General features: G+C 40.2%; 1 protein-coding gene across 11 annotated transcripts in view; it reads left to right on the top strand.

The window, feature by feature from the left end:
* The window catches only part of PPARGC1A (PPARG coactivator 1 alpha), a 361394-nt gene that overhangs the window by 330055 nt on the left and 12715 nt on the right, over positions 1 to 18624 (top strand). For all 11 annotated transcript variants that reach the window (XM_070069598.2, XM_051842173.3, XM_070069601.2 and 8 more), the window contains 3 exons: positions 6692 to 7607; positions 8154 to 8258; positions 8412 to 8532. In XM_070069598.2, coding sequence (XP_069925699.2) covers positions 6692 to 7607; positions 8154 to 8258; positions 8412 to 8532 — 1142 coding nt within the window. The remainder of the gene's footprint in view (positions 1 to 6691; positions 7608 to 8153; positions 8259 to 8411; positions 8533 to 18624) is intronic.

The following is an 18624-nucleotide window of genomic DNA, read 5'->3' as shown; positions in this document are numbered from 1 at the left end:
CTACACACATAATCTGTGGCAGAGGAAGTGGATCAGGCTAAAGTCTTCTTGTTCTTTACATGCACAAATTTTAGTACAAATTTCCCAACGTGTAAGTGGAAATGTAAAGAGTCAACAAAATTCTGAGACCTCAGAATAATGCCTCTGCCCCATCTGCAGTGTCTTTGGGAGACAGGAGGGATGAGATAGGAAGTTTGCTTTATTAGGTATTGCCAGCTGGTCTGACTTCTTTGTGATTGTCCTAAACTAGCTCATTTTGGCTGATAAAAAAAACTCTTCTCTTTTACAGGTGTAAAAACTAATTTGATTTCAAAATAGCTGTTAGTAAAGCAAGATGAGAGAAAAGAGAATGCTCTTTTGGCAGAAGGCATTTAAATCTATTGCATATGGAGATTTTCAGAGTGCACACTTTTTGTTTCTCAAATGGAAATGGCAAAGCAGTGTCAGCTCAACAAGGTGATGGTTTTAACCATAAGATATGAAGGAATTTGGTTAGGGACCGAAATGACCAAACTGAGAAATTTATGTCTTTGCACATTGAAATTGTTTTTATAATTATCATTTTAAGCATTGTAAAAATGATACAATTATTTTACGACTGATCAAGAAAATGAGAAAAACAAAAACCAGCTGTCTCATCACCCTAACATAACTGGGTCTTAACAATTGTTTCCCTCCAATGCTAGATGCTTTTTCCATGTAACTTTAATCAGTGGACATGGGACTTGATGTAATTTATTTTTCACGTAATATTTTCCCTGTGCTTAAATCAGTAATCCAAGTACATTTTATTGGACTTGTGATTGTGATTAAAAACAAACAACACAGAACATTCATTAACCAATTAATCTGTAACCTCTTTTATGTGGATTTTTATATTGTCTTTTTTGGACTTTCCATTTAAAAGTTCATTTAGCTAGAGGAAATATTGTCAAACAGTGTAAATTTGCTCTACCCTTTTGGCATGGACTTCTTTTGTATGTGACATATCTTTGGGAAAATAGAGCCAAGCAAAAATATGAGCAGTAGTTGGTAGTTTTAAAAGGAAAACCACAGCATCAGAAAACTGGAAAGTGATTTTGACAGGTCATATAATACATTCCTGTGCCTGAAGAACCCAAGAAAGGGAGACCTAACAAATTCTATTTACAGCCCTTTCCAATGTTTGGCAACTCTTACTGTCAGGAATTTCTTCCATATTTCAACCATATCTTTCATTTTCTGTTTTCAGTCTCATTCTTCTTGACTCAATGTCTATAATGATAATTCCTTGATTCTTCAGATTTCTTTCTTCTTTCTGGACATAGAACTACCTCATTTCTTGTAGGAAAAAATATAACAAAGCAATTTCCTCTCCCACATAAGCTTTGAGATTTGATGTTAGAAACCCGGAATACCAGGTTCCTCCATGTATTAGCTTTTTGTTAGTGTGACAAAATTCCTGACCCAGGCTACTTATGAGTAGAAGAAGTATATTTTGGATCACAGTTTTGATCTTTCACAGTCCAAGTTCTAGCACTCTCATGAGTTTGGCCTCTGTACAGGTGGCAGATGGCAATGCTGGAGAAAGGATCACATGGTGAGCAGATAGCAAAGAGAATGGTTGAGCTTAAACTCAGGCTTTTGTAACAGTCCTCTTGTAAGAACCACCCTCTGATGGCACTTCCCCGGTGACCTAAGGATCTTTCACTAGGGTCTCCGTCTAAGTATCATAATTGAATCGTTTCCCTCTTAACCTATTAACCTTTAACCTATGACTTAAGTGTGAATCTGGTAGCTGAATCGTAGTCAAACCAGAGCTGGCTCCCCAGAATTCATTTCCCTCTCATAGATAACTTACTTGCTGCCCCAGCTCTGTGGTAAACTGCATGAGCATCAGTTAACATCGTCCTCTTCTATGAGCAAGAGTTGTGGAGTTAGGCGCCTGTCACAGGAATGTATTGTGTCACTTCTGTAAAGCCAGTTTGCTCCCCAGTACTCAAATGTGATGGAAGAAATACTTCAACAACAGTAAAGGCAGGCACTCCCAGTGGGAGCAGATGGAGGCCAGCTAGAACAGAGTAGAGTGGAGGAGGCCCCTCTACCGCAAGTGTTGTCGTGTTCGTGGCTGGATCTTGTGGCATCCTTGGAAGGCACCGGAGTAGCTTTTTATCAACTAAATATTTTAACAACTTGTGTAAAGTAACAGTAGGTACCAAGTAAATATGCTTCCCTATGCTCTCTTGACACATGCTAGTTCTAAGGCCTGACATATATGAGTTAGACGATTGGCATCCCAATTTTTGCCGAGTATTCCTACTTTGGTGAGCTTTTGAGTGAATTAGGCACTCCTTTCCTTACTGTTTTTCTAATATTTGAAGTGGCATGCAACATAAGAAATCCCAGGGCTAATCTCAAATGTAAGTTGCATATTTATCAGTAGAGTCTGTAAAATGGTATAAACTGTAACACAAAAGAAGTCTTCTGAAGTCATTGGGTGGAATTCTTGAAGCACAAGAATCAAAACAAATTCTTTACCATTTATCAGAGTCATTCAATTAAACACACAGACCCCAAAGAGAACTCCTCAAAGAAAATCATTTTATAGCACATAATGGAAAACCAAACCAAACCAAACCAAACATGTCTTTGACTTTTTTTGTGAAATGAAAGGGCTGTTTGAAACGATGACTGTGGAGTGTGTACCACTTCTTCCAGATTTGCTGTGTAGAAGTGCATAAGTGTGAGTGATGTAGAGGTACTTGTTTATTATAGAGCACATTTCAATGCAGTAATCATAAATATTGCTAAGGTTGTGCTCTGTTGAAATATGACCTACATACTCTTGATTGTTTGTGTTACGTGATTTGTCTGACACCCATTACATTCTGGGTAATAGCAGCCATTTGTTGCTCTGCACAGCAGGCTCTTTTGACAAAAGAAAATAGGCAGCAATAAAAAAGCTATAGTCTGAATTACATTCTGCACAGAGCTGCACTGCTGAGAGTTTGTGCAAGTGTGTTAACAATGCTCTGAACTGCCTCTTGTCAGCCTTCAGCCTGCAATGGCCATCTGTCCTCACATAAATCTGTCAAAACCTGCTAAGTTCAAGAGAGAGCATGGAATATACCTTGTACTGCCAACACCAAAATGTACACATTCCCCAGAAAATCAACACACAGGAAATAATCCAGAGGTTATGGGAGGCATTAGCGCTGTTGATTTAGGCTTGTGGCATGAAATTGAGAGTCCAGCGATTAATGGGGAGATGAGCAAAGGTAGTGGCGTTAACGAATTGAGTATTGACTTCTGTCCTCCCGCAGGGGGAAAAGTTCTGGGTAGAGGGGGTGAGGTTAGATAAATCCGACTGTTTCAGGGACAGGAAGGGGTTACCCGGGCCATCAGCAGCTCTGAGAAGTGTGACACTGTGCCAAAAGAAAAAGAAAATGCTCCTTGCACTTTTGTTTCATTTTGCTTTGGGTCTCAACTATGTCTGGAAATAGATTTTCAATTAAGCACTTGATGATAGGAAGTCTTGTCATCCATGAGATTTCTCAGTCTTAGGCTAATATATTCTCCGATTAAGGGCGTTTTGGTAAAGAGTAAAAAGTTCAGGGAATTATCTAAATTATTTTCTCCTCCCTTCCCACTCACTAATCCTAAAACAGCTTCTATCGAATAAGCACTTATTATTTATCTGTTTCAAAAAATGGGGCTAGCAGAAATTAACAGCCTTGCTAATTCACTCACAGGACATATTTGCCTATTTCTGAGTGTCTCCATAAACTTTAACCAAATCTTCAAGAAAACAGACTTTGTTCAAGTTTTGAAACAACTGTCTCTTTGTTATAATGAACTGTGTAGTTCTTAGAAGCTAGGTCCTGGAAACACCAGCATCAGTTGTATCCAGCACATAGTAGGTGTTCAGGGAATGGCTGCTTAATGGCCCTGGGCTGTCTACCATGTGAAGGAGCTAAAAGGTTTTGGTTTTAATGCATAGAAAGAACAATCAAGGTGTCCACACTCCCAAGAGCAACTTGAGAACCAGTTATTTAAGTGATAATGAGCTTAGGTACTAGGACAAGGGTTTCAAATTTTCAAGACTAAAAAGAATTTCTATATTTAAAAATCCCTAGATAGCTGAGCTATTTTTAGCACTGGTCTCTCTTTAATAGTGGCCTAATTTGGCGTTTCTGAAGTTTAACGTTTCTTTTTATAATCCAGAACGTCAGTCAAAATACGTATACCTGCTAGTATGAGGCAGCATGCCATGGAGACGTGCTTGGGCCATGCTTCTCCACGTGTGGTCTGTGAGCCCTCTCGCTAAAAATGTTTAACACACTTCCTAAGTGACCCTTAGGTTCCTGCAATGTGAGAGTCACTGCTATCTGGAAAAATTACAATGAGCTGAAAAAAATATGTTGCCACAAAGAAGCTCAAATGACATCGTACACGAAGCTTATAATCCACTTGGAAAGACAAGATATAATTCACAGTCAAAAAGAAATAAGGAGATACTGTAATATTTGATAACTATCAAGGGAGCAAGCCTGACAGTAAATTATTAGTGAAGTCAAAATTACCCTAAATCGGAGTCATCGTGAAAGGATTCATGGAGTGAGATTTTAGGATGTTGAATGTCATTTCCTCCAATTCAAAGATATGTCATTTGGTATATTGGACTAGTATTTACTCAGCAAAGAGAAATTACTCCTCATTATATCTGTTAGCTTCCATGAGAAATATTTGAGAACCTGCCATGCCGTTACTGGGAATTATCTTTAAATTTCTTGTGGTAGTCATTACAGGTAATGTGTGGTTGAGATCAGCATGTCTCCTGATGCAGAGGACAATGCAAAAGGTAAACACAGGAAGTAAAAAAAAAAAAAAAAAAATAGAAGAAAGCCTTGGCCATACAGGAATTTCTTAGATTGAGTAAAAGACACAGTCATCTACGAAAGAGGCAGATGTTGCTTTCAGTAACGCAGATCAGAGCCTTGTCGCCCCAGCAGAGCCTTGGGGTGGGCACCCAAGGGCGGCTGCTAACAGAAAGGAGTTCCTTTGAGCTTCAGGGGCAGCGTGGAAGAAGAGCGGTCTCCATTATTTTGTGTTTGCATTTGCCAGCTTTTCTGCACTTTTCTGGAATGGAATTCCAAAGTCAGACCACTTGGCGTTTTGGGACTCTTTCTTCCCTCATTAGGGAGAATTAGCCAGGAATAGTAAAGATTGCCAAGTACTGGTGCAAAGTTTTCCTTTTCATGAACGCCTTCATTTCTTTCATTGGTTTATTGTAAAGAAGGAGAATGAGGCAGCAGCTTCCTGTTCCTATCAAAATTCCGCATGGCTTTCAGTGACCTACTTGGTTGTTGATAGATTTTTTTTTTTCCAGCAAGGGAGGATGTCTTCTTGAAACCTGCAGTTGCCTTAAGTCTAACCCCAGGCTTGTTCGCAGACTTGTTCTTTTTGCTGAATAGCATCACCTAACCTCCTATTTAGAAAGTGTATTGTAAACTAAAATGTTCCCTGGTAAGCATAAAGTCATTTGAACTCTAGCCTGCCCTCCCTCAAAATTCTCTGGACTCTGGAGGTGTTTCACAATGATTCTTCGGTGTGAACAGAGGAGTAGGATCTGCCCAGGGTTGAAACAGAAGAATGGAACTACCATGCTTTCCAGACTCCCTCGCCATGCTGCTCATGGAATTGTCTACCCCTCTGGAGAAAAGCAGGAAGGGCAACAAATGATGAATAGTTCCCTTTCTTCCTTTATTATTTATTTATTTAATTAGTTAGTTGCTTCAGCTTGGATTGGTGTCAGTGCCTCCCTCTCAGAACCCTCAGTGATGCTGTGTTCTAAATAAAATACTCCACTGGTGCTGCAGTATTTAGTGTTTCTGTTCACTTAGGTTTCTGGTGCAGAACCGTATTTTAGACAGAATGTATTAGTTATGCTTACAAGAATGTATTATACCTACATTAGCCATGGTTTACTAAGTTAATGAACTGTGGAGGCAAAGAATCATTGCCATCAAGTGGTGGTGTTGCTTTGCTTCCCTGCGTTCGTCTGTTGTCTTTTACTGAACTTGCTTTGAAGTTGCCTATATCGAGCCCACCATGATCCGCATTTGCTGTCATCCCATGGTTTGTTTTTTTTTTTGTTGTTGTTTGTTTGTTTGTTTGATTGCTTAATTCCTTGGTTACAAGGGTAGATCTCCACCACTGGACAAAGAACCCCCAAGCCGCTTCATCCCCTGCAATTTTATTTGCAGAAAAATGCCACCAAGGCTATTTAGTGATTTCTGAGTCAGACTTGCAGTCAGTTTCTCCATCAGGCAACCTACCCGATACCCTTGAAGGCATGAGCTTTGGTACTGCCTGGCGCTGTGGAGCCAATGTTGCCACGTCCGTGTTTTCTGGGGAGCAGGATTTGTTAGCACTGGTGTTTGAAATACTAAATATCATGGCTCTCTCTGCAGCCTGGCTGGGTAGATCCATCTTGTCCTGGTGACAGCGGCTTAGGGGAAAGAGTCCGTTTTTCAGGTCTTGTCATGAATTGAGTTTCCTTCTTCTTCTCTCAGTTTTAACCCTTGTCTGTAATCTTGGAAATGTTGAGAAATGTGACTTTGCATGGACAAACATACCTATATCTGTTTTCTCTTTCTAGCTCCTGTATTTTAAATTTAATTAAAATTTTTTTTTTTTATGTTTTGCTTAGGCCTAACTCCACCCACGACTCCTCCTCATAAAACCAACCAAGATAACCCTTTCAGGGCTTCTCCAAAGCCGAAGCCCTCTTGTAAGACCGTGGTGCCACCACCATCAAAGAAGGCCCGGTGCAGTGAGACTTCTTGTACCCAAGGCAGTAACTCCGCCAAGAAGGGGCCCGAGCAATCCGAGTTGTACGCACAACTCAGCAAGTCCTCGGTGCTCGGCAGTGGGCCCGAGGAGAAGAAGCCTAAGAGGCCCAGCCTGCGGCTGTTTGGTGATCATGACTATTGTCAGTCAATTAATTCCAAAACAGAAATACTCGTTAATATATCACAGGAGCTCCAAGACTCCAGGCAACTAGACTATAAAGATGCCTCCTCTGATTGGCAGGGGCAGATCTGCTCTTCCCCAGATTCAGACCAGTGCTCCCTGAGAGAGACGTTGGAGGCCAGCAAGCAGGTCTCTCCTTGCAGCACCAGGAAACAGCTCCAAGACCAGGAAATCCGAGCCGAGCTGAACAAGCACTTCGGTCATCCCAGTCAAGCTGTTTTTGACGACGAAGCAGACAAGACCAGTGAACTGAGGGACAGTGATTTCAGTAATGAACAATTCTCCAAACTACCTATGTTTATAAATTCAGGACTAGCCATGGATGGCCTGTTTGATGACAGCGAAGATGAAAGTGACAAACTGAGCTACCCTTGGGATGGCACGCAATCCTATTCATTGTTTGATGTGTCTCCGTCTTGCTCTTCTTTTAACTCTCCGTGTAGAGATTCCGTGTCACCACCCAAATCCTTATTTTCTCAAAGACCCCAAAGGATGCGTTCTCGTTCAAGGTCCTTTTCTCGGCACAGGTCGTGTTCCCGATCACCATATTCCAGGTCAAGATCAAGGTCCCCAGGCAGTAGATCCTCTTCAAGGTAAACCTTGTGAAAACTCATCCAGTTGTGTACGGTGTTCCCAGGAAGTCCAAACAAGTACTCAAAATCCACAAGCAGCCCAGGCCCTCGCCACTGCATTCCCAGTGCTGCCAGAACTCGTGAGAATATTGTAACACATATTCCTCCCTGTGTTCTCTGAAATCTGTCAGCCCAGAGCACAGTGCCTTCAGCCAGTGAGATCAGAGAGAGCAATTTGTAAGAAACTCACTTGTCTAACTTTTCCCATTACCTGGAGAGCTGCCCTGGGCCGCTATAGTTGAGATCCACGCAAGATAAAGCTGACAGTATCCCAGACCTGGTGCTCAGTGTTAACATCAACAAGAGACAGGGAGAGAGAACACATCACTCCCAGGCCTCTGAGCTGACTAGCTGATCACACACTGTCACTGGGAAATTGCCCTGGTAGCTGGGGAGGAAAACCCAGTTTACATAATCTCAGGTTCCAGAAGGTGCTTCGGCAGTGCCAAAAGACTTGGGTTCAGTGGCAGTTGCAAATGCCGCTTTCATTTTTCTCCTCTCTCCCAGATCCTGCTACTACTACGAGTCAAGCCACTACAGACACCGCACACACCGAACTTCCCCCTTGTATGTGAGATCACGTTCAAGATCACCCTACAGCCGTAGGCCCAGGTAATGAGGCATGTCGTTTGGCGCTGGCTCCCTTTATTCCCTCCTTTAGATGACAAAATGTTATGTAAAGCCCTTCCCTCCTCCCCAAATTATGATTCATTCTGCTCTTGCAAATTGAGGTGGTTGACTTAATGATGCAGTTATGTTTCCCAGGTATGACAGCTACGAGGAATATCAGAACGAAAGGCTGAAGAGAGAAGAATACCGCAAAGAGTACGAGAAGCGGGAATCGGAAAGGGCCAAGCAAAGGGAGAGGCAGAGGCAGAAGGCGATTGTAAGCAGCTGGGAGTAACTTTCGTTTCAAAGGAGGGTTTCTTTAGGCTTTTTTTTTTTTTCCCGTGTGCTTTTTTTTTCCAGAATAAAAATGTGCTAGATTGGAAAATACACTAAAGCTCAATCTGTTAGCATAGGCAGCATTTTGGTTATAAAAGAATCAGTGAGTTCTGGATCTCTCTTAGCAAAGATTCTTAACCAACAAAATGTTAAATCAGTATATTTGTCATTCATAGTTTTCTTTGGAAGTGTGTCACTGTCTTCAACTTTGGTTGTGAAAAGTGGAGGGTAGAGATTTATTTGAGCAGATACTGATTCTGTTTGATCAGAGGGTGAACTTTTTTGCCTATTCCCTTTGCTTCTTCTATATAGTGAATGAGGTAGTGCAGTTTGGTTTTGGTGTTCTTCTTTTTGGCAATTTTGGATTGTTCTTGAGAAACCTGAGTTCAACATAGACTTCGTAGACTTAAAGGAGGCAGCAAAGGAAGATTTGCTAAGAAAGTCATCCTTTCTTTCTGATGATGGTCCACACCTACTGGGGTAGTTGACACATGCACTTTCTTCTGAATCAATTTCCGTAAACCGTATGGGTCTTAGTGCCACTTACTACAGGGCTTTAAATTCCCTTGCTGTATAGACAGTGCTGACTGTTCTATGTAAACATCTAGATTATGCTAAACCATTTGTTCTCTGGAAACCAATACTCTCTCAGCAGCTGCTTGTGAATGGATTGACATTTCCCCTGCTCCCTACCATTGCTTGTCAACCTAGACCTTGGATAGCAAAACCAAGGTGCTCCAGTTTTCAGCATCCAGTACATGTCCATGGCAGACATTCCTAATCGATCATGGAACTCTTCCCCACTGAGCCTCTGCAGAGCTCTAGGGTCTTTTTCCAACATGGTGCTCCAGGGAGCCATGGCTAATCAATCAGATGTGGCGTTGTTTTTGTTCATTGCAGCTGCCACCTGTCTGTGCTCGCTGCTAGGAGTGAGTGCAGTGAGGATCAGCTTTTGACATATCTTGCATATAAGCTAAGCAAGGTTTGCAGAAATGATTTTCCACTGCAAAGGTTAGATTTTTATGGTACCTTTAAGAAAACTCACTAACATCAACAGAATTTTGAAAAACCTATGTAAAAGAGCTGACTAATGGAATCAAAATCAAGCATTAGCCAACAGTTACCAGCTGGAGGAAAAAGGTTAAATGAGAGGTTTGTTAATCGCAGGCACTCAAGGAGAAAGAAGTGAGAAGTAATTGAATGCTTAGGCTAAAGTTCTGGGGTGTTTGCTGCCATTTAACTTGAAATCTGCTTAAGACAGAATCAAAGGCCTTGTGCAAATTACAACACTTTTCCTCATTTTTCTCAACTTCCAAATGAGCTGTGATATTAAGATTTGCCAGAGTATCATTAGTTAACACTCACAAAGACTAATGAAAATGAAAAATTCAATTTTTCTAATATCGTTGTATTTAATTAATGGTCTATTCAATAATGATAATAACTCACATTTATATAGTGCCATATAGTTTACAAAGCTTTTAATATGGCACATTATGGTTAATCATTATAAAGTAGAATCATGTTGGGCAAGCATATAGAAAAATAGTGATTTTGGTGTTTGCAAATTTTATAAAGTCTTCTGTGTTTTTTCCTCAAAATGGGATATTAAAGAGAGATTAATAGTTCCATCATATATTTGCTCATTTGAACAAAACACAGCACAACCAACACCAGGTAAATGTTTTAATTAAAAACACATAGAAAAATGATACATGTTTATTTTGTGCCTCCCAAACATAATTTAGTATCAATTGCTGGAAGAAAAAAAAATGGGAGGGAGAATCCTTATTTCCTAGTTTGGCTCTTTCCAAATAGCTTAAATAGTGATGCTGAATCTAGAGGAGTCAAAAATTCTATTGAGAAGCCAACATTGTGGCATCTCGGAATAAGCTGCCGCCTGCAATGCTGGCATCTCTTAGGGGCACCTGTCTGAGACCTAGCTGTTCCACTTCTGATCCAGCTCCCTGCAAATGACCTGGAAAAGCAGTGAAATATGGCCAAGTCCTTGGGCCCCAACCACCCATAGGAGACTCCAATGAAGCTCCTGGCTCCTGGCTTTGCAGCCATTTGTGGGGTGAACCAGTGGATAGAAGATTCTCTATCTGTCTCTGTCTTTCTATCTCTCTCCTTCTCTCTCTCTGTAACTCTGCCTTCCAAATAAATAAATAAATCTTTAAAAAATTCTCTTGAGGTTATCAGCCAATGCAGCAGATACCACTCTGCTTGCCCCTGTGTCTTGAATGTTGACTCTGTCTAGGACAGTCTTTATTGGTTCTCTTAAACTTGAGTCATATTTAATCACTATACATTAGCCAGACTCTTGAGAGGATTTGGGCTTTGAGATTTGTGGGGAGCAACTCGGACTAGACTAAGTTACTGGAATTAAGACTTATTCTGTGCATCTGCTCTCCCACAATATGGCGCTGGGAGAGGAGGAAACAGCTTCTACACAGCTGCCTCCAGTTCAACCAATAAGCAGCAGGACCTGCTCCTGATTTGGAGGAGAGCAGCGTACTCGGCGTGTGGGTAGCAAAGTTGGGATTGGTGGAAGAGGACTATAAAGGAGGAGAGAGACAACATGCACCAGGAACATCTATCTGAAGGAACACCTGTGCAGCCCCCGAGAGAGCCGGCCGGCGGTGTGCCGCTCCCCCGCGGAAGTGGGGAAAGTGGCAGGGGGAACCGCCCTTCCATGGAGGTGGAAGTGTCGGTAGCCAACCCGGGAAGAACCAGCAGCAAACCCGGGAAGGGCCGAGCAGACGAAAGAACAGCGCAGGGTCCTGTGTCGTTCCTCCACGAAGACGGGGAGCGACATAATGGTGCCGTGACTCGGATATGAAGCCTAGGCAGGGTTTAGTGTCGTTCCTCCATGAAGAGGGGGAGCGACAGAGATTCATTTTTGTTTTGTTACTGAAAATCAGATTTAGAAAAACATAGGACACAGGTTATTTACTTACACAATGACCTGCAGTTAAAAGATTTAGGACTTACTGCTGAACTTGTTCCTACCTGGACAATCATATGCTGTTTCCATTTAATGTAAGTGAAAACTCAAAACTCCTTCTGGAAAACACATTTTCTAGGTGTTAGCAAGATACGAACCCCAACTTGATAGAGTTTCAGGTCCGGCAGATAAAGATACATAAGTAGGCAATAGAGTATCATAAGTGCTGTTGGAAAGGGTGTGTATGGTGCCATTGCAGTGTGAGCATGGATACTCAGAGCTGGGAATGCAGGAGAGCATCCCCAGGGAGAGTGGGCAAAAGTCTCTACACCTGCAGTTTCTAGTATGGTGGTCATAAACCATTCTGACTAGACAGAGTCAGGATGTACTGTGTGATTGTATTTTGAACACTTAATACAAAAATAAAAAAAACACAAGTATCTTATTAATATTTCTATATCAACCACATGTTGGTATCATAATACATAGATAGGTTAAGCTAAATAAAATGTTACCACTAGATTTTCAGGGTGTTTTTCTTTTTTAAAATGTGGCTCTTTGATTTAAAATTCCATATGTTGCATTGCATTTTAATGAGATGTTGCTGTTCTAGGCAGAGGTTACAGTGCATATAAAGTGTTAAGAAAAGAATATGGTATTCTGTGAAACTTTGGTGATTTAGCTAGAACCCTGGGTCGGTCCCAGGAAGGATAAGAAGAAATCTGAGAGAGCTCAGTGGTGGGCAGATCCAGAAGGGTCTTGTAACTCATGCTAAAGATTTGGAAATCTATCTTGAAGACATCATGGAATTATTTAATGAATTTACCCACAGGAAGATTTTCTGATTAATTTCTTATTGAGCATGTTTTGCTGTCCTGTGCCATTGCATCTGCAAAATATGTTTTTATGGACTTAAGCCCAAAAATACATGCAATGATTTTTGACTCATTTGGCTAAATTAGCTTCTACAGCCCTTCATGAAACAGCTGAAGGAGCTAGGACAGCCCTCCCAAGTTGGTTGGGTACATGATTTCCATTCAGTTTTCAAGGTATTCTTAAACTGATGAGTGAGCAGCAATTTACATTTGGACTATCTTAGGTGAATGTCCAGTTATCCATTACAGAGAGCAAACATATACTTAGTGCACCAGCAAAACAGAGGCTCCCATAGGAAATGAAAAAACATTTTGTAATTGATGTTTCAAAAATTAATTTTATCTTTGACTTTTAGGCTATATGGTATTATTTTGAGTTTCATAAGAAGAAGTGGTTTAAGAAGCCTGTAAACTTTTCATTGTGTTTGCCTCTAAAATTCTTAATCCAATGCAATGTGAATGCATTAAGTCAGAGCATTAATAATTGGCAGTTGCTAAAACAGAATCATATAATCACATGCTGAGGTTAAATGTTGCTGTTGTTTTGGTGGCTACTTTCTTCAAATTCCCACCGAGACTTTTTTTTTCCCAAAAAACTGGTCCACTCTGTCTTTCACAGTCTCCTAAACTTGAAAGAATTGAGGCCATCTTGGGAATCTGCATGCCAGAATTTAGCACTTAATGACTCAGTCTCTCTGCTCAAATTTCTTGTAGAGTTCTAAATCCAGCTCCAATTACAATCTGTAAAGTGCCCTGCCAGAAAACATGATAATGGGGTGTGAATTTAAAAGACACATCTAGACATTATGATGTGGCTCAGCGCCGAATAAAACCAAACCCAGATGTGCATAGACACTAACTGTGCCTTTCCATAGATCTTCTGCATTGGTCAGTATGCAACTCAGGAACCAGGAATAGAATATTGTCTCTGTCATTATAAACTTCCAAATGAAAAGTAGTTGTGTACTTTTCCTCTTACAGTTTTTATAGAAAATTAAAAAAATTCTTCAAGCCTTTTTAAAGAGGTGTTTCTTATGGGTTAGTGTATGTTTTAGTGTGACTTGAGGTTTAATATTTGGAAATTTTCACTTTTATGGCAAGATAAGCCAATTGTAGAAATCTGCTGTATGATATAGTCCCTACAGTTGATAATAGAGTAGTGTGTGTTTTCAATTGTGTAAGAAGATACATCTCATGTTAAATATTCTTATAGACCTATACATGCATACAGATACACAGGAAAACAAAAATACCCACAAAGGAATACAAAGAAATTTTGGAGATGACCTATACATTGAGTACGTTGGTTAGGGTGAAGGTAACACAGGTGTATGCATAGGTCTGGGTTTATTATAATATGTATATTAAATATGAGCTCTTTTGGTATACCAATTATACTTCAATAAAGCTTTTTTAAAAGCAGTTATGCATACTCTCAGCCTAATGGTACTCATATTTTCTGGGATACTTATCTCTTTACTTACATCTTAGCTCTTTGGTGAACTAACCTGGACTTATTCACATTAGCCTTAGATGCTAAAACAGGAATATTCCTGGTACTACTTGAATGAGTCACTTTGGAAAATCAAATTCTGTAATTTTGTTCCTCTAAGAACACTAAGAGCAGGCTCATGAATGCCTTCTGAATCAGATGAGTTTAATCAATATTAAAAGTAAGACAGGAAAGAATCTGGTGTTTTTTTTTGTTTGTTTGTTTTTTTGTTTGTTTTTTTTTTGTTTTTTGTTTTTTTTTTTTTCAGGATTTTTCAGTTTTCGGCATTTGTTTCTGTACATCTGCATCTTTCAATGGCCATTCACCCACTCCTGCCTTTTCTTTTCTTTGAGGACCTAGGTACATCGTTCTCTCATCCTTGTATTTGTGCAATCTTTGGAATTTTTTAGGACATCAGGTTGCAGCTAATCTGAAATGAACACAAACCTTTCACTGCCAAGGTTGATATGAGCTTTGCTAGCATAGAAGGAGACAATTTGACATATCCTGACTTGGAAATGTAGAATAAAAAGTCTAGGAAATAGAAAGTGTGAAGGGACTTGGAAAGTTCATAGAAGGTCGGGCATTTGGCAAGGTGGTTAAGCTGCTGGTTAGAACAACCACGTCTCTCACCAGAGTGGCTGGCTTCACTTCCCAGCTGCAGCTCCTGAAGCCAGCTTCTTGCTAATGCAGATTCTGGGAGATCATGGTGATGGCTCCAGTATTTGGGTTCCTGCCACCCACATGGGAGCCCTGAATTGAGTTTCCATCTCCTAGCTTTGGCCCACCAGTTGCTATTGGCATCTGAGGAGTGAATCAATGGATGAGAGCACTCTCTCTCTCTCTCTCTCTCTCTCTTTCTCTCTCTCTTTTTCTCTGTGTGTTCATGTTTGTGTGTGTTTGTCTGCTTCTCAATTAACTCAATCTTTTTTAAAATTTTGTGGGGAAATGATGGAATTGAAAGATAATGCAAGTTTTCATGTACACAAGTCTCATCCTTGTCCACACCTAGCATCACAGGGTACTTCAGTTAGGTAACCTATAAGAAAGCACCAACGGAGTAGTAGTTAACGTATATTACGGCATTTTCATATCTTTACTGCTGCTTTCTGTCAAACTCCTCTTACCAGTAGCTTGTTATTTCTTGAAAACGACCATTGTTTGTTGTCTGAGGCTAACTGGGAGGCCCTATACTCTTTTTGATAAAGATTTTGGTAATGCAAAGTCAGTTAATTCAGGCAGTATTTTTCTTTATTTATCCCCTGTGTTTTGGTATAATAAGGATTTACTATAGCTGTTAATGCAGCATAAATCTTCAATTTTATTATCCTTCCCATCAGCAAACTAGCTTTTGTGAAAATTGAAGCTAAAAGTTATTTGATAAATGTTCCCTCCTCCTCAGTGGTGAAAACTGGTCTGAAAACCATTTTTCAAGGGGCTTTTTCCAAAGGTTTAGAGTTCCTCCAAGCCTTTAAGATGTTGGAAATGTTATTAAGCATTTTGATTTCTTTTCCTTTCATCCCCTGTTTAGAAATTAATGTCTGGAAAAATTGGCTGCAAATGTTAAGGTTTTTTAAAGATATGAAATCTATTCATCTGTCTAATACAACTGCAGCGTGTTACAAAGAATCAGGTCTTTGCTAGAATTTTGGCCAATCTTGGAAAGATTTTTGTCTTTGCTTTCTAGACCTTTGAATGCCTTTTATTTTTATTTTGAGCATTAGGAAAACCAAGCACTTCGATGATTTTTTCAAATGAGGATTTCAAAATATATTCAAGTCTGTGATCTTTGTGAGGCACAAAGGCATGGTCTTATTCCCATGTCTCATAAAAACAGCTGATAAACAAAAATGTAAGTTAAGTAGTTGTAGAACAGCCCTCTGATTCTCTGCTTCTTCCATCTAGGTTGTATTTTCTTTTACTGAACAACATATCAGTATCCATTCTAAGAGGTCCTCTGGCTTATCTTTTTGTGGGGTTATTGCTGCATACAACTTTGTATAAAGCTGCAATTCAGAAACTGTCCCAATATGTCTGCATATGGGTGTACATATGGTGGATTTTAGCTTTAACTTCAGATTTCTTGAATACATAGGCTCTGTGTATTCCCATAATGGTAGTTGAGCAATTTCTTTGTGATGGCTCAATTTCTTTCTCTCTCTTCTGCATTTTCCTTTCCTTTCCCACTCTATAGTAGTAACTTTCCTAAAAGGCTCATTAAAAAAGAAATCCGTAACACCCATGCAAGCAGGCGCCAGGAAGTTAAAGTTTAGATAACAGTCCCATCACATTTGGCTGTTTGGCTAAAGCTGGCTTCGTAAATAGAATGGAATGTGGTGCTGTGACTCCCTTGCTGAAGTGTGCAGCACTGTCCCGGGGAGCCTCAGGGTCCATTTCCATTTACTGACTGCCACAATGGGCTGGAGGCTCTGGATCAACACAATTACAACCTTCAACTGAGATATACAATCTACATGGAAGGGAATGAGGCAGCCTGTTCCATAGCTGGCTTTCATCTGGTCACTTACTCAACCTCAATAGCTATTGTCTTTTGCCAGCTGTTTCCATGGAGTTCCCACCTCTGATTATGAATGAAAACCTTGCAAATATATAGCTACCCTATATATTTTTTTTAAACTTTTATTTAATGAATATAAATTTCCAAAGTACAGCTTATGAATTACAATGGCTTACCCCCCATAAAGTCCCTCCTACCCGCAACCCTCTCCTTTCCCACTCCCTCTCCCCTTCCATTCACATGGGGATTCATTCTCATTTCTCTTTATATACAGAAGATCAGTTTAGCATGCATTAAGTAAAGATTTCAACAGTTTGCTCCCACACAGAAACATAAAGTGAAAACTACTGTTTGAGTACTAGTTATAGCATTAAATCTCAATGTACAGCACACTAAGGACAAAGATCCTACATGAGGAGTAAGTGCACAGTGACTCCTGTTGTTGACTTACCAAATTGACACTCTTGTTTATGGCATCAGTAATCACCCTAGGCTCTTGTCATGAGCTGCCAAGGCTATGGAAGCCCCCTGAGTTCACTGCTACCCTATATTTTTAACACATAAATCTGTTAAAAACAAAGCATGGTAAGAAACCATTGAGAATTTACTCCACTGGGCTACTGGGGCAAGGTGTTTGTATGATAAAGCATCAAAACCAACTTTCATTCTTTGTTGGAGAGTTTCAGTAAGGTGTATACTCAGGCATCTTTGGTATAATAAAGGATACAGAGTAAGGGTAAAAATGACTTACTGAGTGATTTTACAAAAAATTTCACTGTGGTTCTCTTATGCTTCAGTTAAAGTAGTGGTGGTAGGCATTTGGCACAGCAGCTAAGACACAACTTGGGATGGCCACATCTCATGTTAGATGTGTTTGAGTCCTTGTTCTGCTCCCAACATCAGCTTTATGCTAATGTGCACCCTGGGAGGCAGTGGGTAATGTCTCAGGTACTTGTTCTCTGCCACCCATGTGGTATACCTGGATTGAGTTTCCTGCTCCAGGCTTTAGCTTAGCCTAGCCAACTCTGGCTATTGTGGGCATTTGAGGAGTGAACAGTAGGTGTGAGATTTCCTTTCTTTCTCTCTCTCTCTCTCTCTCTCTCTCTAATCTTAATATCTCTCTCTACCCCTCTCTCTCCCTGCCTTTTCTATAAATAAATAATTAAAAAATAAATAAAATACAGTAGTGTCTGGAAAGAGTATGATCTCTACTTTCATAAAACTTTCATTGTAGTAGGGAGTCAGACATGGAACAATTAATAAACTATTATTTAATTACAATTGAGACTAGAACTTCAGAGGTGAAATTGTTTTCTATAAGAGGCACTAATGGAAAGTCTGAGCTTATCTCAAGTCTCAAGGTAAGAACTGATTATTGAGTTTAATGTAGTTCTAGGCAGTGAGTGTATGTGACGGAGCATGACAGGGACAGTGAGGGAAGGATATTCCTGGTGGCAAAGGAACAGATTGGTCAAAGATCTTGGGAAGAAAGGAACATAGTATATAGCAAGGAATAATAGAAACTCATTGTAGCTGGAAAACAGAGTCCAGTAATGAATGGGATGAAAAATAAAGCCCATGATGAAGAAATGTCTCGACTATGCAAGGCCTTGTGGACCTATTTAATGACATAGATCTTTTGCTGGGAGTTAAGAGAATCCATTGAAATGTTTTACATGGTGATCGGCATGATCGGATTCCTCTTTCTTTAGTGAAGACTGTTCTGATGGCGGTAAAAGAACAGACTGGAGGAAAGTAAATCTGAACACAGAGATCCGAGGTAATAGGCTGTTGTATTAGTTCAGAAATAGAAGCTAGCAGGTTAGGAGCGATGCAATAAAGTAGAAAGACTAGACGGTATTTAAGAGATGAACTGCAGCACGATTTAATGTGCAGTTGCGTAAGTGGAGGGAAGCATGCAGGAGGAGCTCTGGATGACACTCAGCTTTTTGTCGTGAATAACTTGATTGGATGGTGTTCTCCCTGTTTGTACAAGAGCACTGTAAAAGGACCAGCTAGGGGAAGGGTGAAGCAGAAGAGGTTTGAGTAGGGATAGTCTAGCCTGAGATGCTGATAGGACAGCCAACCTGAGATGTCAAGGCAATAGTTGGTTATTTGAGTTTGAAGCTCAGAGACACATGCATTTCTGGTGAAAATGGAGATGCAAGCATTGCATATGGGAAAAGAAGGCTGGATACAGG

This window comes from Oryctolagus cuniculus, chromosome 2, assembly GCF_051225735.1.
Source record: "Oryctolagus cuniculus isolate XC-2025 breed Fujian yellow rabbit chromosome 2, ASM5122573v1, whole genome shotgun sequence".
Taxonomy (NCBI): domain Eukaryota; kingdom Metazoa; phylum Chordata; class Mammalia; order Lagomorpha; family Leporidae; genus Oryctolagus; species Oryctolagus cuniculus.
This window is presented reverse-complemented; position numbering and strand designations above follow the sequence as displayed.